The sequence below is a fragment of the Rattus norvegicus genome, chromosome 13 (assembly GCF_036323735.1).
Source record: "Rattus norvegicus strain BN/NHsdMcwi chromosome 13, GRCr8, whole genome shotgun sequence".
Lineage (NCBI taxonomy): Eukaryota > Metazoa > Chordata > Mammalia > Rodentia > Muridae > Rattus > Rattus norvegicus.
Window position 1 is genome coordinate 96691010 of NC_086031.1, and position 24162 is coordinate 96715171.

The following is a 24162-nucleotide window of genomic DNA, read 5'->3' on the forward strand; positions in this document are numbered from 1 at the left end:
CAGCCTGGGCTACACACTGAGTTCAAGGAGGTCATTCTAGGCTACAGAATGAGAGAGACCCTATCTCAAAGCCAAAAAGGCCATCAAGACGGGTCAACAGGTAAAGGTACTTGTCATCAAGTCTGATGACCTAAGTTCATCGTCTAGAACCCATACTGTGGAAGAAAAGAACAGCTCCTGCATATTGTCCTCTATGTGTGCAAGGTGGCATTCATGTGCATACACACATATGTGTGCACATACATGTGCACATATATATATATATATACATGTAAAAAATAATACCTATATATTTTAAAAGGAAAAAAATTAAAAAGTAATAGCTATAAGATTAAAAAAAAAAAGCTGACGATAACCTTGACTCTGCCTCATTCTCCGATCTCTACCTAGTCTTGTTCCCTGCTTTATGGAAGCCTCTGACCTGGGCCTGAGCATGTATTTCCAGAATCTAGACACCATTTACTTGGTCCCATTGGCTCAAGTGAATTGAAGCTCATTTAATTCAAGGTGGGGTGTTGAGACTTTGCAATGTATCTCTCCTAGTCTGTGGGTAAGATGGCGTATTGTCCGTCATTCTGGCCAGTCAGTGACAGGTGCCCTCTCCCCTATGTAGACAGAGAACTTAGGAACTCAGGACTCTGGTGCCCACCCTCTGGGCTGACTTAGCCTTTCCTTACCAGCTAGTCATTATAAGAACTTCTGTTTACAGCATGCAGGCAGAGTTTTAGATGTTATCTCACAAAGTAGTATTTAACCACTGGGAAGAGGAAGTCACAGTATGTCTATTTTGGATGGGGTGGGGGTAATCAGACGGGTGGTCTAACTGGGTTTAGATCACAGAGCGCAACCATAGAAGAACTTGGATTTCCTCTGTGATCTCTAGACCCAGGAACCTTTGCCCTAGATTATGACCTCACTCGGAGTCTGCTCCATCCTGTTCCTCCCGTGTTGGCAGTGCAAAGGTCATGCTGGTGTAGGAACAGAGAGTGATGGTCTAGCCACAGCTGCTGAGTTGGCCCATGTCCCCTCACATCTAAAGCGGGAAGAGTAGGATAAGGGATTTGTAAAAAGGACACTTACGCTTGGCTAGAACTCTTCTCAAGATGGTCTGCAGCTCAAAGGCAGAGATCTCCGCATCCTGTGGACGTATGACCAGAACATCATTATGGGCTTCCCGGTAGGCGTTGGGCGAACCACTGTGAACACCTTAAGTGGTTAGCATCTTTTTTTTTAAAGATTTATTTATTTATTTTATATGAGGGCACTGTTGCTGTCTTCAGACATACCAGAGAAGGGCATCAGATCCTATTACAGATGGTTGTGAGCCACCATGTGGTTGCTGGGAATTGAACTCAGGACCTCTGGAAGAGCAGCCAGTGCTCTTAACCACTGAGCCATCTCTCCGGCCTCCAAGTGGTTAGCATCTTAGCAATGCAATCTTGACTGCATTGTTAACAACCTAAGTGATGTTGGTGCTGCTGTCCCCAACCTACACTAAGTACTTCCCTGGCTTGTTTTTAGCATACTGTGGTAATGTAGGTTAGGTCTAGTCAGTCACCCTTTCTCTGTGGCAGCCTCGTCCTCCCTAACCATCCCTCCTACCTGGCAGGCTTCCTCTAACCTCTACAACTCAGACTTTGGAGTTCCTGAAACTGCTTAGGACCAGCCATTTCCTGGGCCACCTTTTCTGGCCTCTGTGGAGAGGATGCACCAGGTCCTACAGTGACTGGATGTGTAGGAAGAAGGGGAGATACCTGGGGGAGGGGTACCTCTTTTCAGAGGAGAAGGGGAGGGGAGAATGGGGGAGGATCTGTGTGAGGGAGTACTCGGGGAAAGGGAGGTCTGATAAGGAAGGAAGGAAGGAAGGAAGGAAGGAAGGAAAGAAAGAAGGAAGGAAGAAAGAAAGAGAACAGCCATTTCCAAGACGGCTCATCTCCTCTCTGGGGTCACTTGCCAGGGTTCCTCAGTGTCCTATCTCAGGTCCAGCTAACTCTGTTCACTGTGTGTGTGTGTATGTGTGGGGTATATGTGGTTCAGTCAGTGGGGATAGTAAGTTTCTCTGATGCCCCTTCCCATGAGAAACTGTGGAGAGGGGACAGATGGTGCCTTAGCACAAACAGCATCTGGCTTAGCACTCTGATAAGTCTCTTTCACGGTTACACTAGAGAGAGCTACACAGTGGAGGAGGACACTTTGCTTCTGGAGTTGCTGGGAAGAAAGGGCTGATTGGCTCTGTCATGAGACTGTAGGGCTAGGGAAATATTTCAAGAAAAAGACAAGCAAGGCTTTGGTGTAAACTCCTTACATTCTGGAGGAATGGGTCCCTTCTATCTCAGGTATGTTTATGGAGGCCAAGATTGGGAGTCAAGTTTCCTGTCACCGTTGGCATGGGACAGAGAGGACACAAAACAGCCTCAAAGTGAGGGAGAATCTCATGGAAAGAAGAGCAGAGCCATGGCTGCCCTGGAAGACAGCAGAGGGCTTGAGAGGATATGAACAAGGAATGCCAAGCTAAGGGTCTGAGCGACCGGTGACAGTTCAGATTTTGCTTGGTTTGCTTCCTTTCCCCTTAGATGGAAGTCTCCGCCAGGAGATCACTTTTCTTTTGAGTCAGCAGGACCTTGATGACACCTACCTCTCCAGCCAGCTGAGCAAACAGCCTTCTGAATCCATCTCCAATGTCCTCCTCATTGGCTTCAATCTAGAAGGTGAGACATAGAAACAGGAAATGGGTTAAAGGGGAGATTGACAGCAAGATCCCCAACCCCCCAATTTCCAGTCTTCCTGTCCCTCAGGCCAGAATTCTAAGGCTCCTGGGCTTACAATGAATGTCACTATGAGGAATTAATGATTTTGTTTTGTTTTGAGACAAGGACTCATATAACACAGGCTGGCCCCAAACTCTTTATGTAGCTGAGGATGGCTATGAGTTCCTGATCCTTCTCCTGTGTGCTGGGATTACAGGTGTGCGTCACCACACCTGTCTTTTGAGAATTTTTTTCCTTCTCGAGACAGGGTCTCAAGTAGTCCAGGGTGGCCTTGAACTCACTGTAGAGCCAAAGATGCTTTGAACTCTTCATCCTCCTGCCTCTACCTCTTGTGTGCTGAGATCACAGGTGTGTACCACCATGCCCAGGTAAGGTGTTTTGTTTTGTTTTAGCTAAAGCCCATGAGAGGGGGTGGAAACCACATGGCAGGGAGGTTACCCTTTAACTTCTTGTAATCCCAAGTATCTTTAATATTTAACTAAAATGACCTTGTATGGTCTACTCCAACAGGAGCCCAGTGGAATGTTGTGGAAAGTTTAGTCAATTACAAACCATTTGGTGTTCCACTGGGTACGTATGAGAGGCACAGGATTTCAGCAACTATGATCCAATCAGAGTCACCTTGGGGACTCTGAGAGAGGAAGCAAGACCCCCTTCCTTTCTCTAGCCTATGGTACTTTTACTCAGTTCTGCTAAGACTGGGCCTTGGGTGAAATTCCTGAATTACACCTCTAAAGCCCTTCGGGATTTACCACTGAACCATTCTTAGAACTCTCAGAAAATGAGGAATCTCCTCATCCTTTGAGTCCATTTTCTAAATGATAAAAGTGAGGTTGAGGGTTGGGGATTTAGCTCAGTGGTAGAGCGCCTGCCTAGCAAACGCAAGGCCCTGGGTTCGGTCCCCAGCTCCGAAAAATAGAAAAAAAAAAGTGAGGTTGAGCAAGGGGAATGACCAGAGCCCAGCCTGTTTAGGGCAGCATTAGTGATTTGTCCTTCCCTATTCCCACCCTCCAACCTCACCCCGACCCCCCTGCACACGAATAATTGGGCTTTAATGAGCAAGAGTCTGACTGGCTGTAGCCTGGCTTTCAAAATGTCTTCACACAGCCCAAGGGGTGCCCAGGCCCCCACAGTGGTTTTGCTCTGTCAACATCCTGTGTGTCCACCCATCAATGAGCAGAGTTAGAGAGTTAAGGAAGAAATACCTCTTCAATGTTGGCCTCGATTTCATCATCGACAGTTCTGGAAAGAGAAGGATATTTTGTTACTAGAAGGCTGGGGAGGGTGAGCTAGAAGTATTGCAGAAGTCACTCTTGGAGACAGAACAGCAGTGTTTACAATGAAGCATGCTGTGGCAGAGGGCATCTCTGTACCCGGTTTCTGTGATAACACAGCCTCTTGGCAACAGTAGCCAGGGTAGAGATACTTTGTTGGTTTTGGGTCTTTATCAAACAGCTTCCTAAGTGGTCCAGTGCAAGGGCTCTGGGACTTGGCTTCTGGCTGGACAGTTTCTTGACACCTGTTTCATTGCTTTGCTTTTTTTTTTTAAAGTGCTGAGGTCTCACAATGCTGAGTAAGCACCTGCCACTGAGCTACATCCCTAGTCTCAAAGGACAACTTTGAAGTTCCATCTAAAGCATCCTGTGCCAGGAGAAAACTACCTAATAATTGCTTGCATGAACCTGTGACTCTGTCCCACATTGGGCTGGAACAAGCCCTGTGGAACCTAATGGCAATGTTAGCTTACTTCCACACAGTCCCTTCCATAAGCTGGGTCCTTCAGTGAGGAGACTTAAGCCTAGGAAAGCTTTACTTGGGTGCCTGTAGTCTTAAACTAGGTTACTGAGAGCCCCACCTGCAGGCCTGAATCGTCACAGGAGGGTAAAGGGACTTCCAAGTGCTGCTAGCTGGGATCTGCAGTAGGTTGGCTGTCCCAGGTCAGGGCAGCATCTTTGAGTGGCAGAGAGCTCACACTGGGGGCCTTTCCCTGGGAGAAAGGCAGCATAGGGTTTGACCAGAGCAGGCTGGACACACTGGGATTCCCAAGTGAAATGACTCAGCCCTTTCCCTGCAGCAAGCTTCAATGAAACAGGAGGACCATGCTGGGAGGGAGCCACCACCATGCTCTAGTGGCATTTACTGGTTCACAACTGTTGGGAACGGAAACTCTTTCTCTTGTCATGTAGTGTCTTGAAGCAGAGGTTCCATGGTCTCTCTTCCAATGCCTCTTCCCTTTCACAGGAGGAAATGGGTAGAGACTGGCCCATGCCCACCCCATCAAACACAATCTATGGGACCTTTGGGTCTTAAGCAAAGGTTGTCCCAACTGTGGTTCCTCCAGAGTACCCTTGTTCCTGTCTTTCCAATTTTGTCTCTACTGCTGGGGTCCCTACAGTCTTACAGTGATCCTCCTTTGGTTTACAGTGTCCAGAGGTGGTTCTGTCTGCTGGCTAAATGATTTACATGGTGACAGGGGTGGCAGAACTGAGGCCACAGGGACAATGGTGGGAACTTGTCATATCTGCCTAAAAGGTTCCACCAGAGACTTCCTGACTAAAACTGGGAAGGTTTTGGACATCAATACTATCGATTACACATAACCTGGGAAAGCCAGGGTTATGCCAGGAGTGGGCTCACAGAGGGTATACATGGGCCATTAAAATTATATTAACAATTGGTAATTCATAACAGACTGTGGCACTGGACTGCAAGCCACTCACTTCCCCAGCTTCCCTGTTCCAACTTAGCATGTCCTGAGTGCCTTTTCCCTTTGCTTCCTTGAGTAGAACTTTCAGAGTTCTCCAGCCCTACACTGACCTGCCAAGTAGGTTGGTGTTAGAGAAAAAGAAAAGTGAAGGGCAGACCAGGGCCAGAAACAGGGAGAGGTAACAGAACCTACTGGTAGTCAGCCTTCTTCTCTGAGAAGACTCGGATGCAGAAATCGCCATTCTTGTGGGGCTCGAAGGTGGAAGGAACAAGGACATATTCTCCCGGGGGCAGCTTGAAGCGGTTGAGGACCTCCCGGAGGTTGATGAAGGTATCTGACCGCTCCCTGGCTCGGGTTGTCAGGAAAAAGTTTTTGCTGAGGTGGATGTTGGTCTGCCCTGTTAGCTGATGGTTAAACAAAGCAATGAGGAAGGAGCTTGCACTTGTGTCACGTTCACTCCCAGAGGAATAGTGGGGACGATGCCTGGATCATTTTAGATGGGAAGTGAAATTTCCACCCTGAGCATCACACTACTGGTAAGGAGCTCAGGCATGACCAGGTATGATGGGAACACCCCTTTCCCATCCACCTCGCTCTAGGTGACAATCAGGGTGCCAGAGGTCCCTCCCTCACAACAGATCCAGATCACTTCTATGTTGTGTTTCACAGGCCGACAAAAGGAAAGACAAAGCAGAGAAAGGAGCCTGGCTGTCAAACTAGATGTAACTCAAGGCTGGGCCCACAGCACAATAAATCTTAATTGTCTATCTGAATGGCCATGGGTGGGTCCGGGCACCTGGTATGGCCATTTAGTAAATGACCTTTTGAGTCCCCTGGCTCCTAGGCACTTTATTACTGTTAACTGTGGCCTACTGTACCCCAGTTCATGCCCACAGTGCCCAGAGTGGTTGATGGTTAATTACTTACACTGGAAAAGAAAGCAAGGCTCAGAGAGAGTATGTCAGGCATAGAAGGTCACATAGCCTGAGAGCTGCTTCTCCCCGACCCCCACCCCAACCCCGCCTCTGCTTGTTCTCAGGGCTGTGGGGGAAACAGTAAGCACTAATGAACTCTCTAGATACTTAGCCCTGAGCTTACTCCAGTCAGCCCCAGAATTGGAGCCACTTCCACATGGCCTCTGCAGGATCAAGGGCTCATCCCCAGCCACCAGCCCCCTCCGAAGCTCCCACTACTCCTTGAGATCAGGTTGGCTAAGCCTCAATCTTGGTGGCAGCTGGAGGCTTGGGGACGGGGACTGACACATGCCAGACGTACCTCCTCTGGGACCTGAAAAATAAAGGAGGACTGGTTCAGATTTGGAGAGCTGAGAACAAACACATTAGCACTGTGCCCGACTCTTCACCAAGGGTTTTCTAGGTAGCTCCGGTGCTATTAACTAGGTCATCACTGTAACTCAAAGTAGCACATTGGAAGGAAACCCTTTTAGGATCCGATGATATGGTGGATGGGCCCTTACTATCATTCAGGCATGTGGTGACTTGTTTTTGGTCACCAGCTATCTGTGTGGATGCCCACACCCACCTCTTGCTCAGGGAAAGTAGGGCTGGCTACAGGTGGAGGAAGCAACAGGCCAGGGCAAGCCACACCCAGTCTGTATCTCCTCCACTAAGCCACTTTCTCTTATTGGCCTTAGTTTTCTTACATGTCAAATGGGACTGATAACTGCCAACATCCTGCCCAACTCTGAAAGCGCATGACTGGACTTCTAAGTGCATGCATGAGCAGACACAGTTCACTTGGCATTTCTGAGCTATTCTGCCCAAGTCCTGAGCTTCCGCCGTTTCAGAGGCTGAGAGTCCAGGGATACTTAAACTGATGTTTTTTGTCCAACCCCATTTCTCAGGTTGGTGGGTGGGGCTCAGATTGTCAGCCAATCAGAAGCTGCCATGTTGCCAGTGCGGAGCACAGGGGCTAGACTGCCTCCCTGACACCTAGTCTGGTTTCCGCAGTGTTCTGGGAGTGTGCTTGGAGTTTGTGGGTAGAGGTCTGGCTTGGTAATGTTTACCATTTCCCAAAGTCATGTTCAGGCTACCACGTGACCTTGCTAAACATGGAACTGAGGGAATGATGGGTAGCAGGGTTTGCAGAACCAGGAAGAGTCCAGCAAATGCCGGATTTCACTCACTAAGCAAAAAGGTATCCCTGAGGTCTTCCATGATCTGCTCATCTGCCAAGCAACGCCATGTTTTGTGCAGCTGAGCCCTCACATGGAGTCAGGTCTCCTAGCTCTAACCCTTATCTTGAAGAAGAGATTGCCTTGACAAGGCTGCCCCTCTGGCGCAGTTGAGCAGGCAGGGCTTTTCTTTGGCTTGGAATGACACCGAGTCCCTTGAGAAGTAAAGGACCTGTGAGAGCACAGCTGCAGCCAGCCAGCCCCTGGGGAGCCTAATGGCCCTTCTTTATCCTGTTGTGGGCTCTTGTTCATCCAGGCCAAAGACTTGGCTGGTCTCTGGCCATTAGGACCTGTTGGCTGAGCTCAGCCCTCTCAATACTTCTTGGTGTGCTCTAGAATATTCTGTTCTATTCTTTTTGAGTTTGCCGGGCTAACCAGAATGCCAGGACTAGGGGATGTGAACGGGGACACGGAGGTCTTTTCCAAGCACGGAACTCCCAAGAGGGTAGCTATGGGAGCCCAAGAAAGAGCCAGGAGGTCCCTGGGGACACAAACAGCTGTATAGACCTTGGGTCAATTACTGCTAAGTCTGGCTATGCTGGCTTCTTTATTTTGGCTTGGCTAAGTTCCCTGTCCTCTGTCTTATTCCAAGTCTTGCCTGTGGGGTCTATGTGGGGCCTGGGAGAAGGAAAGGGAAGAAAAGGGAAGGGAAGGGAAGGAAAGGGAAGGGAAGGCAAGGCAAGGCAGAGCTCCACCCATCCTCTGCCCATACCTCATAGATGCCGAAGCCAATGGTGTGCATGTCCTCACCCATCTTCCTCTGCCGCCGCCGATGCTTCTGGATGAGGCCCACCAGGAAGGTACAGCCCCTCTCCCCATCCTCATCATCTTCATCTTCTTCCTCCAGCTTGATTAGGTACTGAGGGTTCATCCAGAAGGTATCTGTGGAACAAGGTCAGAGGAACCCAGCCCTGAATAAATTTCCAGGATCTGAGAACCACGGTGGGTCTGGCCTTGTGGCTGGAGGTGGTGGGTCAAGGATGAGAAAAAAGGAGCTGGTGGGAAAAGAGGAAGCACAGAAGAGGCCAACGGCAACCTCTTAGATGGAGTGGCTACTGACAGAGACGGGCTTCGGAGTCAAATCTGCCTGCAGCTACTGTGAGGAGACAGCTTCCTTGGGTTCTCTCCTCTGGCACAAGGGTTCTTACAGCTCAAGCTGGCCTCAAACTTGCTTATGTGTCTGAGGATGAGCTCAAATTTCTGGTCCTCCTGACTCTCTACCTGCTCAGTGCAGGCATGGCAAGTACTAGAAACTGAACCAGGGATTCACTCCCATCAGAGTTACATTCTTGGTCCCCTTACAAAGTCTTCACAAAGGCTTATCACCCACATCATAGCAAATGGAGGACCACTGGGCTCCTGGCACAGTGTGCACCTCAGGAGGACCTAAAGCAGGAATGGTACTTTTTTGCCCTTAGGCTGGCTTGCCTTGGTGCTCCCTAAGGACATCTTTGCACACTGTGCCTGTCTTCCCCCTCGCCCTGCCATTCCTTTGCAAATGCAGAGGCCAGAAAACATCTTATGGTGCCTCTGCAACCCACACTTCCAAACCCCATATGCAGCCAGATACTGAGTCCCTCCTGTCTGAGTGCCTCCCATCCTTCACACAATGGCCTCTGGGGTTGAATTGGAAGCATGGTCTCGCAGTGTTGGCAGCCATGACACAACTGCTTCTTTAATCTCAGTTGTACTGGCACATACTCATTTGTGTACGAAGCTCTAGGCTACCTCAGTGTCACTGAGTAAGTACTGTTGAGTTAGGACGTCCCCAAGGGCAAGAGCATTCGCTCGGAGGTCCTTGAGAGAGTGTCTGCAGACTCCCCACCTAAGGGGTACAGGGTGTTTTTGTGGGTGCTAAAGCCTCTAGAGCTGCACTTGGAACTGCATGCTGGGACTGGAGGGGCTGGCCGGCTAGTCTGCTTGCTCTGTTGGCCTGGTGTACGACCTACAGCCTCTGTTTCCTCATCCGCAACAGAGAATCAAAATATGGCCATGATCTGCCACCAGAGTAAGAGTGACTTCATAGCCGTACTGCCTGGGTTCTAACCCCAGAAAGCTCTGTGACCTTGGGCCAGCCACTTCCCATGTCCCATCATCCTCAAGTTGGAAATGAAAATAGTTGAGTTCATCGAGAAGATTAATACACAGATGAAGCTCATTGGAACAGTTCCCAGTACTCTCTGTACACCCCACCCTATCACTGGCAGTGTCATGGAGATCAGACAGTGTCTATGGGACAGAGTAGGAGAGGACTGAGCCATCAAAACAGAAGAGATCAGCAAAGGAATCAACAGAGCAGAACAGAGGAGAAGCACTCTCCTGCTCGCTTGCTTCCTTCCTTCCTGTCTGTCTGTCTTTTTGAGATAGCATTTCTCTGTGTAGACTGTCCTAGAACTCACTCTGTACAGCACAATGGCTTTCAGCTCTCAGATCTGCCTGTCTCTGCCTCCTGAGTGTTGGGATTAAAGGCACGCAGCTACCAACACCCAGCTATAAACATTTTATAAGTAAACTTGACACACAAGAGGGTGACAGACTACAGCGAGAGGCTCGTGTGTCCCAGGATGCAGTGCATGAGGGCCTGGGGTGGCTCGTTATGAACTGGGGCTTAGCACTGCCTCCATAAACTGGATGAAGGCCATCAGTGGATGTGGGGTCCAAAGGGTACCAGAGCAAACGAATGCAGGAAGTAGTAAGGCTGAGAAAATGGAAAAATAGATGCTGAGACAAAGGCTGGTGGTGAGGGAAGAGAACGAGGGCCTGGGTGAGTGGGAGCCAACTCCCCCAGGCTTTCAGGCTGATGTGGCGTCTCTCTCCAGGTAGGAGGCCATGGGACTGCAACCACTCATGGTCATAACACTTACTTGGGTAATTCCTGCAGCCCCCTGCAGTGGAGCCTCGCCTCCAGTTCCCATCCATCTTGGTGAGTTTCCACTTCTTGTAGGAGTCACAGGTGAGGGTGTCCGGGGTCAGGTTGCAGATTTCTAGACGAGAGTAGTGCCTCAGGAAGTCACTGAAGGACATCCTAGCAAAGCAGAGACAAGGCGTCCTGAGTTACAGATGACACAGGGTCATCCTTAAACTTCTACCTGGTCAGGTTTGGGACCGCCTAAGACCCAGGAGTGGGCACTATGGCCAGACTCAGAGGGCCCTAAATGTAGTTCTGTAACAGCCACTTTCTAAGGGGTGATTTTAGGCAAATTGATGAGTTCTCTTTGCACCCCAGAGTTCTCATATGTGAAATGAAAGCCATGAATAGATATGAACAGAGACAACATCTGGGCTCACAGAGCAAACAATGACCAATGTAGGTGTTCTGTGGGGCAGTGCATACATGAGGGACCCTCTCTGCTCACTAAGGAGCCAGTCTCTTTCTATTTATTTTATTAAAATTGTGTGTTTGCGTCAGTAAGTTTTTGTGCCCTGCATACAAGCAGGAGCCTGAGGAAGCCAGATCCCCTGGAATTAGAGTTACAGGCAACTATGAGCTACCATGTGGGGTTGGGAACTGAACTCAGACTTGCATGAGCAGAGAGCACCCTTAACCACTGAGCCATCCCTTCCTTGGTGTTGGTTTTTTAATGAGCCAAGATGTCTATTTAGAGACTGGTGGGAGGAAAGGTCCCATCTTTCTCTGTGCTTTCTCTTGGGGTCTGAACATTTCTGAAGGAATTTCTTTCAGCCTTGGTGAGGTTGCCCAGGGTGTCAACCCCACAGTTGAGATGGACACATTGAAGAGATTTAAGAGTTGTTTAGAATCATAAAGAGATTTTTTTCCTTTGTTGGAGACAGGTTTTTTCTGGATAGCTGAGGCTGTGCAGCTTGGTCTCTGATGTGTGAGCCCTCTTCCTCAATTTCTAGAGAGCATAGAGGTGTACCATCTGCTTGGCACTTAGATGCATTAAAAGCAGCAAAGCCACAGTGCCCTACCACATGCCTCAGCGTGATGGATGCATTTCCTTTTTTTTTTTTTCCTTTGGAGCTGGGGACCGAACCCAGGGCCTTGCGCCTGCTAGGCAAGCGCTCTACCACTGAGCTAAATCCCCAACCCCAGTGGATGCATTTCTGACTGGTTCCCTGCCTATTGACTTCCCTGGAGCCTCCGCTGACTTACCAGAATTCTCCGTCCTCCTGCCGTTCTGTTAGATTTGCCCTTACTTCTGGGTCAACCGTGTTCCAGCTGGGGCAGCTGAAAAGCAAAGCAATAAGAGAGGCTTTAGGAACCAATGTGTGGTAAAGACCATTTCTCTCTACAGTCCCCAAAGACTGAGGCACGGAACACAGCCTCTTTGACTACCTACCAAGGGCCCAGGCCTCAGAAAGGAAGGGATTCTCCCACCTGGATCCAGACCCCATGGTGAAACGCAAAGCATAATCTAAGCAGCACAGAGCAAGGGAGACGTCTTGCTCTCCCGGACCATGGTGGATAGAAGAGTAGGAAATGAGCAAGGCCCACCATCAAGGGACGAAGGAGCATTGCCTGTGTCAGGGGAGATGCTCCTGGCAGATCTTTTAGGGGCAACAACTGGACATCCACCAAGGACCACCCCCAGGGCAACCTGGAAGGAAGTCTGCCCATAGGTGTTCCTCTGCTGAGGGCAGGGCTGCTTAGAACAAGCCAGGAAAGGGGTAGAAAAGGGGGACATGCACCTCGGGAAGAGTCGGGGGACCCAGCAGAGAGGCTCAATGGATCACTTGCCCCAGAGGGTTGAAGTTTAACAGCCCTGGGGAATCAATGAGTTCATCTCTGCTCTTGGTGCACTGTTCATGCCTTGATGTATTAGGATGACGGTGCCTTTTCTTTTCTTTTTTTTTCCTGTTTACATTTATTTTTTTGTGCGTGCGTGTGTGCTCGCTCGAATAGTCTAGCGGGGTGGTGGACGCTCTGTCATGGTGCCTTTGTGAAGGTCAGAGGGTAGCTTGTGGTTAACTGGTTCTTTCGTTCCTCCACGTGGGTCCCAGGGATCAGAAACTCATGTCATCAGGCTTGGTACCAAGCACCTTTGCCTGCTAAGCCATCTCACTGGTCTGTGGGGTGTATTTTCCCCAGAGGGCCCAGTAGCAGAGTGAGCATGAGCTGGAAAAGAACAGTCGGTCGGGCCACTGACTGTGAGGTAGGGAAAGAATGTAGCCTGCTGGAGGCCTGGGCAAAGCCAGGGCTGCTCAGTGCTGAGAGTAGTGATCTGATTGCGAAACCCTTTAGCACAGGCCTGGGGCACACGCAGTGTGAGGAGGGACCTCAGAACCTCATTTTTTGGCCTCACCCACAGTGCCTCCTCCCTGAGCTGCATTCAGCCCTCCTTGGCCCTCTTCTGCCCTCCCTGTAGGATGCACATGCTTCCTGGACCAACTCAGCTGGCCCTCCCTGTAGGATGCGCGTGCACCCTGGCCCGCCCACTCTGTTCCCTTCTCACTTGTCATTCCACTTCCCGGTCCACTCCACTTGTCCCCAGGGGTTCCTGATACGTATCAATTTCTGCAGGCTTCCTGAGCTTTCAACCTGAAGGATCCAATGAAAAAAAGTTGAAGAGGCTGAGGGCCACACAGGCTTGGGTGGGGGGGTTGGACCCTCCCCACCCCGCTTCAGATAAGTGGGTGGAGGAGGATCATGGAAGCTGGAAAGGGCTTGACGCTCAGATCACTCCCAGCCAGCCTTGGAATAATCAGAATTAAACCCCAAGCACCTAGGTCTCTCCCCAAGGTTCAGGGAAGCCAGTGAGACTCCATCACAAACAAAACAAAGCAAAACAAATACCACCACCTCCCCGAAAACAAAGGAAATGAGAATTAAAGCTCCCAGGAGCTGGCTCTAAAGACTGGGCCCTTTAATCTTTGTCAGCAGTGGGAGGGAGGCACAACCGGCCTAGCTCAACCTGGTGTCCGTGCTTGGGGTGTTACAGCTACACCGCAGTTAACTATAATAGGTTGTACTTTTGTTACAGGCTCTCAGAGGCGCTTTCTCAGTTGCTTAAAGGTGTTGGATAGAAAGGAAGATGCGGTTTGGGTTTCTGCTGTTGTTTTTTGTTTTGTCAAGGTTTCATTGGGTTACCCAGGCTAACCTCTGAGCACACGGACTCGAATGACCCTCCTGTCTAGACTCCAAAGTAGCTGGGACGACAGTCCCACCATTCCTGTAGCTTACTTGTAAATGGCTGGGGGAAAAAAACCCAGCCACTTATTTGGAGACAGCCTGTGTGGCAAACTTAGCCAAGTTAAAATACACATTTTAAAAAAGTCTTTAAAAAAAAATCCTAGGACTTGAGAAACAGGGGCTAGGATTTCAGGTGTGAGCCACCACGCCCCAGGAGCCGTAATTTGAAGAGTATAAAACAGGAAGTGCTGTGTTTGGGGGTTGTTTTTAAAGCTGATCCGAAGAACGCCTGCAGCCGCCGCTGTGACCAGCAGAGGGCAGCGCGCGCCAGGCAGCTGCCACCCTGGAGGCCCCACCCCGGACAGCCACCAACTAGCAGGGGCCCGTACCTCCTCGGCTCCAGTGACGGAGTACGCATGTCCTTTCACCAACTTCTGGTACGTAACGGCCTCAGAATCCGCAGCGCTGGTGATCTGTAAACGCAAGGACAATAGGCGGCGGCTGCTCTAGCCCGGATACAAATGGCCCAGAAGGACGCACAAAGCACCCGGGCCCAGCCTGGGGGACTCTGAGCATCCATCCTGCCACCTGGAGGAGCAGCTTTCAGTTGCTGATCACCAAGGCGCAAGTTGGCGCATATCCCAAAGCCCCAGGAATCATCTTCTGGATGGGGAGGGTGTGCAGGGATTCACCTTCGAGACAAGGGTCTGTGGGAGGCCTAGAGACAGACACCCCATGGGGGAACTGTAGCCAAGATGCTCTAATTCCGCACCCCTACCCCGCCCAGCTCAGTTGCACAACGATGGCAGTTTTTTATTTCTACCCTCGCTTCAGAATCCGTGTATTGGGTTGCCAACTCCTTAAAAACCCTCCCTTCCCATTCTTTGGGCCCAGCTTGGGGAAGCTCCTCGCCAGGACTTGGGTCAGGCTCACTTTCCATTTCCCTGGTGAGGTTTGCCTGCAAAGCTATTTTGAAGAAACAGTTCCTTGCGGTACTCCCTGCAGTCTTAGCCAGGACCCATGAGCACTGGGACAGAGTGAGGAGAGGCTGCGGGGCTGCTCAAACAGCCCTGCAGGTGGGGGACAAGGTGCTAAAACCAGCAGAAGGGAGATGGGGGACTTTGTGTAACTTGCGCTCTTTGAGTAGAGTGATTCAGCACAGTTAGAATCCAAAGTGGGCTGGGGAGGAAGGGCAGGAATCACTGTTCCTATCTCAAATGCGCCCCCTAGAGAGCTATTGCCTAGTGATCCTGGGCTTCGGGAGCTGAGCAGTGGAATGCACCTTTGTTTTAAAGAGCCCCTCATCCCCAACCCCACCCTCACCCCACCCCTCCTCGGAGCGACAGCAGACTGAAGTGCTTGGAGAGGACCATGGAGACTTACATCGATAGAGCAGCCAAGCAGAGAACCTTTCTCCAAAGCCTTCTGGATGATCTTGAACAAATTGGGAGGAGGCTTCCTCAGCTCATACCACTCGGCAATGCCTCCTGTGAAGTCTTCAAAGCCCTCAGTGGTGGCACCCCCTGAGAGTGCTTCATAGCACCCATTGATCCTGAAGGAGGGAATTCACACTGCCACTCAGTGCCCTGGATGCTGCGGGGTGCACCTTCATCCCTGAAAATGCCACCCCACTCCAACTCAGATCCCCCCCATGGGAGCTCATGGGGTCCCCTGCTTTCATTCTCTTTGTCTTTGTCTCCAACTTGGGGTACCCAGGAAGGCAAGGCACTATCTCTGTAGTTACTTTTCCTCTGCGGCTATGACATGTTTTAGAATTTGTACCGAACCCTGGAGCTGGAAAGACTTAGTTCTGATCCAGCCTCTGGTGTTGACTCTAGCCTTGACACAGAGGTTGACACTAAAGTAATGAATCCAGCTTCCTGAGAAGCACACAGCAGGTTCCTGTGGTCATGCCCTGAGCTCTATGCTCCAAATTCTCTTGGCTAAGGACAGGGAGTCCCTACGCCCCATTTCTAGCCTGGGGCTGTAGGGATCCTAAACCCACTCACTCCGATCTTAATGCAGCGAGAGCACCAGCACCTGAGACCTCCACTTCAGAGGGCTGACATCCTGGGTGGACCTGGCACAACTTCGGGCCATCTGAGTGAGGCCCAGCTAGGATTAGAACTGGGAAACCATTCTTACCAGCCGCATGATTTATTCTGGGTGAGTTTCCACTATTTTCCTACCTTTGCAATGGGCAGATTTGCCATTGGAAGAAGGTTTTGGTCTTTTTGGTTAAGAGGCAACGGGGCCCACCAAAGAAGCAGAGTTCTTAAGGCCAGAGCAATTAGCCTCAGCATGTTCCAGTTCCCTTGCTCAAAAACAATGACCGTCCTGTACCAGTGTATCATGTGAACAACTCCCATGCCCACATTGCCTCCTTGAACTGAGAGCCCAATTTGGGCCAAAGTCATCCTTTTATAGAACAGAATGTCTACTCAAAACAGTCCCCAAAATAGCTCCTGTTTTAGAGTCCAGGGCAGCAGGGGCAAGATGGGGTGTTGGGGAAGGGCGTGGTTACTTACTTGGCATAGGCCTTCTCCAGAAGGGCACTCCAGAACTCGCTCCCCTCAGCTGAATGAACAAAGAGCAGCTCCCCGTCCTTAGTGGGCAGTCTGTCGTCCACCACCACCTCCACCCATTCGCCATATTGCCAGAACTGCAGGGCATGGGGGACAAGAGAGGGTGGCGCTGGGACTCCGAGCCTTGGCTTCATCTGGCCCAGCCCCTTGTTGTAAGTTCCCATGATTCTCTTCAGTGTCTTATGTTAAGCGTGCCCCTCACCAAGCAAGAGGCCAGTGGAGCTCAATGTAGGTCTCCAAAGCCACACACACTTTAAAAATGCCATCTCTCATTTGCTATCAGGGAAAGGAAGCCTTTTAACCTTTTATCTCAAACCTCAAATAATAAACTTAAAAACTTAGGGATTACTTCCTGAACACATTACTTCCTGTACACCATGATCTACCTCCATGGACTCTCCCCACCCCCAACTCCCAGCCATTCTGATGATGGGACTCCACATGGTGGACAGGTTGGGAAAATTTCTCTCTTCCAGCATTCTTTGCAGAACAGAACTGACCCCCAGAGTTCTCAAACCACCAGGGACCAGGAAGCTGAGGAGCAAAGTCAAGCTGGAGGAATCTGTTGAGTCCCTGAGCCAGGACGGGGAGGTGCCTTGGCCAACCATTAAGTTACCTGGAAATGGAAGATGCCTGCATAGTTTTCCTGGAAGCTCTGGTCTAGAGGCACAACTCGAGCCAGGATTTCTTCATTCAAGGTGAGGGAGGCGATGGCAGCCAGAAGCCAGCAGTCCCCTGAGAATGCAAAGCCATGAGCTCTGGTCAGGTCTTAGCTCCCGGAGGCTGTGAAGTCTTGTTCCTGCAGCTGGGTGCTTAAAACCCAACCTTACCCTGGAGTAGACGGAGCAGTGTTTCAGACAGTCTTCAACTACGGGATAGGTCACCTGGTCTGGTGGATATTTTGATGGAGAAACGCCATGTGTGGATGGCTAGATACAAGAGAGGTTCATTGTCTGAGAAACTCAGAACTCTGCGATGGCTGAACTGTGTCGTTAGAGCCTGGCCCTGTGCTCACACACAGGAACTATGCCCATCTATGGGCGAACCGAACTTAACAGGGCAACAAGAGGCCTCAGTGAAAAGAGGTTTCCGAGGGGCTGGGGATTTAGCTCAGTGGTAGAGCGCTTACCTAGGAAGCGCAAGGCCCTGGGTTCGGTCCCCAGCTCCGGAAAAAAAAAGAACCAAAAAAAAAAAAAAAAAAAAAAAGAGGTTTCCGAGAGGAGTTTGAATGAGAGGGAGAAAATGCAGCAGTCGACGAGGAGGGGCTGAACACTGCCCATCTCCTACAAGAATTCAGAGACAAGGAGAGAGATGCCTGGGCAGGGACAGGGACAGTGTGATCACGGGAGTGTGCAACAATGCATGAACTCAGACAGTATGCATGAACTTGGGCTGGCCAGGGTATCCTGGGGTAGAGGCAGAGCTCACCTCTGGGATGTGGACATGGGAGGGAAGGGACAGGGACAACCAGATGAGGCTCTCTGATCATCAGGCCCATTCTTTGTGAAGGAGGATGTGTGTCTAAAGCATGCAGTCCTCCTTGGGGACCATTGCAGGAGCTCCATGTAGGAAGCACTAGGTCAATCCCGCACTTAGAGACAACCTGGTCCAGCACCAGCTCAAGACAGTTTGCAGACAGGGACATTGTTGAGCACAAAAACAAAACAAAAAAAAAAACAAAAACAAACAAAAACAAACAAACAAACAAACAAAAAAAACCAGCAACAAAAGGGAACTAGGAAGAGAATGAAGATGTTTACTACAGTAGAAGTTGTCTTGGCAACCACAGGGCATGGCTTGGTTAATTAGAATCCTTGCAGCCTTTATGAAGTTCTGAATTCTGGTGGCTACTGGGCAAATCCTGATATAGCCTGAGCTACGTGACCCCTCTGACAGGACTGCACTCAGCTCCTCAGGTTGTGCTGTGTGACAAATGGTGGCAGCGGGTGGTGAGTGAACACACAGCCTCCCTGATTAGTCAGCAGGTCACCAAAAGAAAGCAAAACTTCTGGACTTGGGTGAGCAGTAGAGCAATGCAGATTTTTGTAGTTTTCCACCACAACCATTTGCCGTTCTCCTAGTAACACCAGAGCCTTCCCGGGACTCTGTCTCAAGGTTCAGTAGCTATAGACCTGTCCCCAATTCCAGACGACTGGAATACAGGGGCATTGCCTGACTTCAGGAACAAAGTGTAATGACCCCCCCTCCCCCCAGTTGAACTTCAGGGGTGGGGCAGGTGGCCTCTGCATTGCATCTATAAAGATGTGTGGTCTGAAGGGCTCTGACATCATGCTGCCTCCATGAAACCCTGCCAATGCTGATGAAGAAAGGCTGAGAGATGAGGAAGCTAGATTCCCGAGTGGAGCCATCCATGAAGCCAAACCTGGCTTGAAGTATTTCCTTCACATGAACTGATCATTTCCCCCATTTCCTGACCCAGCGCACTGGGTTGCAAGTCCCTGTGGCTTACTGCTGGGAGAAGGTGGACAAGAGCCATTGCTTATTCAGACCTCCTGCATGCTGCCCACTGATCTGGGAGATCCAAATTCTTCTCATTACTCCTAACAGCTCCAGGAGGCCATGTAGCGCACTTGCTGTCTTCACTTTAAAGAGTCGCAAGGCTTAGCAAGCCTCTGTGTCCACTGCACACACACACTCAAACAGCTGCCTGCCCAAGTTTTAAAGGTAGGGCTTTATTGGCTGTCAGGATCCAAGCTTTCGGGTCATTGAGGCCACTATATTGTCCAAACCGGAGACTCTGACTGGGGACCCAGGAGAAATTTGGTAGTGATCCTTTCTATCTCTGGACAGCAGGTAGATCTGAGGATTAGCAAGGATGGATACCTATCTGGGAGTGCTTTTCCTACCTATCTCCCCCTTGTACCTTGGATGGACCTGTGGACACAGTGTTAAGAAAGACCTGCCAGTTTCCAGAGATCGACTGCTCGTCCATCTAAGACACTCAGACTCCCCATAACTAAAGGGCTAGTGCTCTAGGCACCAGCTGCTTCTGGGGTAATAGGAGCCCCCCTCTTTTTATACCATCTCTCCTCTCCTTTAGACCTCTTTAGGAGCCTGGCAATGGTTGTGATTCTAGATTAGTTTGAACTTATTACATTTTCTAGGACTCTTGCAAACTGCCTAGATTGTAGCCTATTCATGGCATTTGGAGGACACAGCCTGGGGTGTGAAAATGGACCCACCGTGTGGGGTCAGACCTGAGCTGGGGCTTGCATGGATTCTGTGTAAGGTTCCATCAAATCTGAGGATCTGCTTAGGGGAGGCCTGGTGAGCACGTTGGTGACCACCCTGACGTCCTCCCTCCCCGCCTCCGGATCCCCTCAGCCCCAGTGACCAATGCTCGCACATCAGCATGCACACGGAAGCATAGGCATACGTGGAACGCCAGGCCTTTATAATCTCAGAGGTCACTGTGGACCAGCGTGCTGTTCAGCGAACAATGACTGAGTGCGTGAAGGACTGGCCTTGGAAAGTGACATGTTTGTATTTCCGTATTTGTATTCATATTAGATGGGCACACCTGTCTTGAATCACCACTAGCAGTGCAGTGTGCTCTTGCCACATCCTGGAAATCAGTGGCCACGCTTTGTGGCTTCTGGTTTTCTCCATGTCTCAGAAGCACATATCCATCCTAGACAGGCAAGAATTAGGCCTCTTCTCAAGCCGCCTTTGGAGAGGAGCATTTTCCTCACCACTTGCCATCCAGCTTCTTCTGAAAGGGTCACGATGCTAGAGGGTCCCCTGGGCGACAAGACAGGGGCTTTAAGGTAGGCTTAGCTCCTCCATCCTGGAAGGGGCACAGCTCAGACCCCCTCCCCCTCTAGTCCGTGTTCTTCCTACCAGCAGGAATTTAAAAACAAACAGGTGTCTAACACTTGCACAACACTTTAATGCTGACAAAGAATAGTCTGCATTTTTCTAGAACTTCTCATAGGGCTCAGGTCATTCCTAACACCTCTCTTATCTCCAAAGGTCAGGAGGTCCATGGAGTAGATATTTGTCAGATCTCCCACACACAGTCTCTAAGTCCAAATACTGGGACGTTTCTTGTTTTGTTTTCTTGAGACACAGTCTCACTATGGAGCTCTGGCTGGTTTGGAACTCCATATGTAGACCAGGCTGATTTTGAACTCACAGAGCTCTCTGACTGCCTCTGCCTCTCTAGTGCTGTAATCAAAGGTGTGTGCTATCCTACCCAGCCAAATCTTGGGCTTTGTTTCAGAATAACACATGTCAGTAATTTCTTTTCATCAAGAGTATCCTGTTCCCACTAGGAATGCTCAACTGTAAATTCGAATTCAACACTTTGGAAGGATACACTAACAATCAACAAGGTTCAATAGACCACTTCCACTAACAAGGATACACCTCCTAATCGATGTAATCCTTTCAAATAGCAACCAAGCATCCAAATATATTCAAATACAGGGGCCCACGGGGGTCATTAGTATGCAAACTGCCACATTTATGAAATATTAAAGCCTATAATCTCTTCAGTACAAGGTAATTCACCAAGACAACGTGAAAGCTTAGCATTACACAGCCAAGACAACCCTACAGTCAAAGCCAAGGCGGGAAGCAGCGAATGCACACTTTGGATCTGTGGGTGCGTGGAAACAAGGTCTCACTGCGTAGCATAGGCTATCTAGAACCTCAAAACTTCTCCCGCCCAAGACTCCTATGTGCTGGGATTACATGTGTGCTTACAACCACACATTCAACTTTTCTAACTCTCGAGCCCAGTGAGGAAGCCTTAGAGGAAGGAGAATATTTTGGGTTTTAATAAGTTGGAAACACCTGAAATCACATTTTATATTTGATTCCTTCATGTTCTCCCTTAGCCCAATCAGAATATTTAGAGATAGGAAAGGAAGCTCCATTAACTCCCCCCCTTTTAAATATGGATTCCTACAAAATATATTGGCATCAATCTCTACCCAGTTGACACGCTCAAAGGCCTGCCATGTGCCAGGCCTGTGCAAGCATTTGCATACGTGTTCACAGTATCACATCCTTTCACGGTCACTAAACAGTGCCCCCATTTCATGGCGGAAACCAGTTTCAGCGGGCGCAGTCTGGGTTCCTGAACACTGACCACAGCTGTCTGCTAATTTAAATTCTTTCTTGCACACCCTCTACGCCCCTGCTTTGCAGATAGGTTGGTGCCTCTTTCAGATTCGCCCAACTCAGAGCAGTGTTGGGAGACCCGGATCTTCGAGATGTGACCTGAGACTCTGCAGAGCGCTCACGCCACCTGTAAGCCCCAAGAGCAGTAGACGGTTTCTCGCCAAGACACCTGCGCTACAACTGTATCAACCATGGCCTCTTCCCTCAGCCCCACCCATTTCTGACTTATCCCCCACCAAGGTCAGAATCCACCTCCTCTGTAGCATTTATGGAAATCTGTCCCTTCTGGATAATCACGAGGACCTGTTCGTGGGCAGGTAGCCTAGTTGGAGATGTCCCCGGGGTTCCCCGCTAAGCAAAACTTGCTTGGGGCAGTTACAGGCTGGGCTGGTAATAAGTCAGCCAGCTAGTTTGGGAGGGTCTGATAAGTGGATTAACTACCACGAAGGGATTCAGCTAGTCTGTTTTAGCGCCAGCCCTAAAGGGTGCCTGTAGGGTCCAGGGCGGAGGCCCTGGAATGTGGTCACGTGGGTGCGGCTTGAGAAAAGAAATGTACAGGTTTTAACCGGCAGCGGTAAGAGATTCAAGACTAGAAGGCTCTGCTCCCCAGTGGCACACTTTTGGCTCTGCTTGCCAGTCACAACAGGACGACGCTGTTGGGAGGGACCACTCAGACCTTGGCCCACGCCGTGGGGAGGAGGGGAGAGGACTGTCTCTCCTGGTAGTCATCACTGTTGTTACACAGGTACAAAGGTTCTTTGTGCATCATCTTCTGTGGACTCTTTTTGGGTCCCCAAATTACTCTATTTACCTCAAGCAGAAACACTTGTCCCCAGAGCCTGATGCTGGACTATGGCTGGCTGCGGTTAGGAGCCTGGCAACCTTTTGCTTGCCTCTGTGTTTAGTTTGTAGCCTCCAGCCTGGTTTCTGCTTAGAAGCCCCCTGACCAGCAGACGCTATGGCTGCTGGTGTGGTTTAGCCAGTGGGGGACCTGTAGACCAATGGTCAGGGCACGTTTTCCCTGCTTCCTCTGATGGTGGCTCTCTCTTGGTAGGTAGCATTGTACAAGTCCCACTTCAGGTTCTAGAATTCTGTCAATTGCCCCCAACCTGCAGAACGAGACGAAGAAAAGAGCCCCCGGCAGCTGCTGACCTGTATTAATAAAGTTGCACAGGCCCCAGCCTGTGGGGCTGAGGCAATTGTCTACCCTGTGTTTTTTAAAGTAGTCCATATTCTCAGCTACAAAGATTTATTATCATAAAAACGTCTTTTCCTCTTAAATTGGCCTATAAATGTGATCTCAATAAAAATAGCAATAAAAATCGGAATCTGTCCACACCTATGTTTATGGGGGAATTAAGCATGAGGCCCAGGCAGACAGCAGTATCTAAGAGGCCCAAGTCGTGGTGTACACCGTCATTCGAGCACTTTGGAACTTAGGAAGAGTTCCCCAGGCCCTGGGACTCACGCCTGGCACAAGCTCCAGGCCATGCTCCCCCCAACCCCCTCAAACCACCCTAAACAGCAGAGCAAAGTGACAAAGCGACCATGAGTAAGAATGTCTAAAACCATGAGCAGAAGAACAGGCTGAGGGATGGATCTTAGGCTCTGCCCCTAAGGTCTGGGTTTGAGCCCCAGAACTCAGAAGGTAGAAGGAGAGAGCTGACTCCTGCAGGTTGTCCTCTGACCTCCTTACTTGTGGAGGGCACTCAGAAGGAATGATGAATGGTTTGACATTCATATATAAACAGTCATATTATCAACTTAAATTTATATCTATACATACCATGTATACAGTCCTAACTGCAACAAACGATCCATTTATACATTTGTCCTCTTATGTGTTTGCATATTTTATATTATGGTAATATTTGACATCGTCTGTGAATCCCCAAAAATTCTAGAAAAAGTGGGGGAATTCTATTGCAATCGTAGAGTAAAAATTAGCTATCTAGTTGTAATTTAGAAGCCATGAAACTTTAAAGTCATAAGTTAAAAATGTTTAAATCTAAAATAGTAAATTTAACTACATTAAAGAAATTACATGGTAAAAGTCACAATAAATAAAACCAAAGTAAATGAATGAGAATACAAAAAAGGTGAAAAATGAATGTTGTTCAGACCTAGACCACAGGTCACTTTTTTTTTTAATATGTAAAGAGCAAAAGACCAAACTTACTAGAAAAATATACAGTTAATAGAAAAAGGAAAAACTGATGTGTGTGTGTGTGTGTGTGTGTGTGTGTGTGTGCGTGCGCGCGCGCGCCTGGGTATATGTGTGTGTTCATGTGTGTGTGCATATACACAAGAGCAGAAGGCTCTGCCTGTGTGCATGTTTGTGTGTGTGCATGTGTATGTATATGTATATGTGTTATGTGACATACACAAAAGCAGGAGGCTATGGTTGTGTGTATGTGTGTGATTGCATGCATACAGGAGAGCAGGAGGCCATTCATATGTGTGCATATACACAAGAGCAGGAGAGTGTGCCTGTGTGTGTGTGTGTGTGTGTGTGTGTATGGTGTTATATGCAGGCTGTGCATGTGTGTATGCGTGTGATTGTGTACATACAGGAGAGCAGGAGTGTTAATGTGTGTGCATATACACAAGAGCAGGAGAGTGTGCCTATGTGTGTGTGTATGTGTGTGTGTATGTGTGTGTGTATATGT

At 49.5% G+C, this 24162-nt stretch overlaps 1 protein-coding gene and 1 long non-coding RNA gene across 9 annotated transcripts in view; one reads left to right on the forward strand and one right to left on the reverse strand.

The window, feature by feature from the left end:
• Window positions 1-24162, reverse strand: part of Capn2 (calpain 2) — a 50724-nt gene that overhangs the window by 9108 nt on the left and 17454 nt on the right. The window contains exons 3-15 of the mRNA NM_017116.2: window positions 16962-17080; window positions 16289-16422; window positions 15144-15312; window positions 14150-14233; window positions 13084-13169; window positions 11784-11858; window positions 10534-10694; window positions 8382-8551; window positions 6751-6762; window positions 5668-5879; window positions 3974-4010; window positions 2636-2701; window positions 1081-1138 (exon numbers count right to left, since the gene is read on the reverse strand). Coding sequence (NP_058812.1) covers window positions 1081-1138; window positions 2636-2701; window positions 3974-4010; window positions 5668-5879; window positions 6751-6762; window positions 8382-8551; window positions 10534-10694; window positions 11784-11858; window positions 13084-13169; window positions 14150-14233; window positions 15144-15312; window positions 16289-16422; window positions 16962-17080 — 1383 coding nt within the window. The remainder of the gene's footprint in view (window positions 1-1080; window positions 1139-2635; window positions 2702-3973; window positions 4011-5667; window positions 5880-6750; window positions 6763-8381; window positions 8552-10533; window positions 10695-11783; window positions 11859-13083; window positions 13170-14149; window positions 14234-15143; window positions 15313-16288; window positions 16423-16961; window positions 17081-24162) is intronic.
• Window positions 477-22821, forward strand: LOC102555308 (uncharacterized). 8 transcript variants are annotated; one of them, XR_010057314.1, is made up of 6 exons: window positions 477-1214; window positions 2574-2708; window positions 15786-15926; window positions 21521-21733; window positions 22131-22238; window positions 22548-22821. It is a non-coding gene; the product is annotated as an uncharacterized LOC102555308 (long non-coding RNA). The 8 variants fall into 8 exon arrangements; XR_010057312.1 differs by lacking the exon at window positions 15786-15926 and having other exon boundaries at window positions 484-1214; XR_010057313.1 differs by having other exon boundaries at window positions 480-1214; window positions 21521-22821.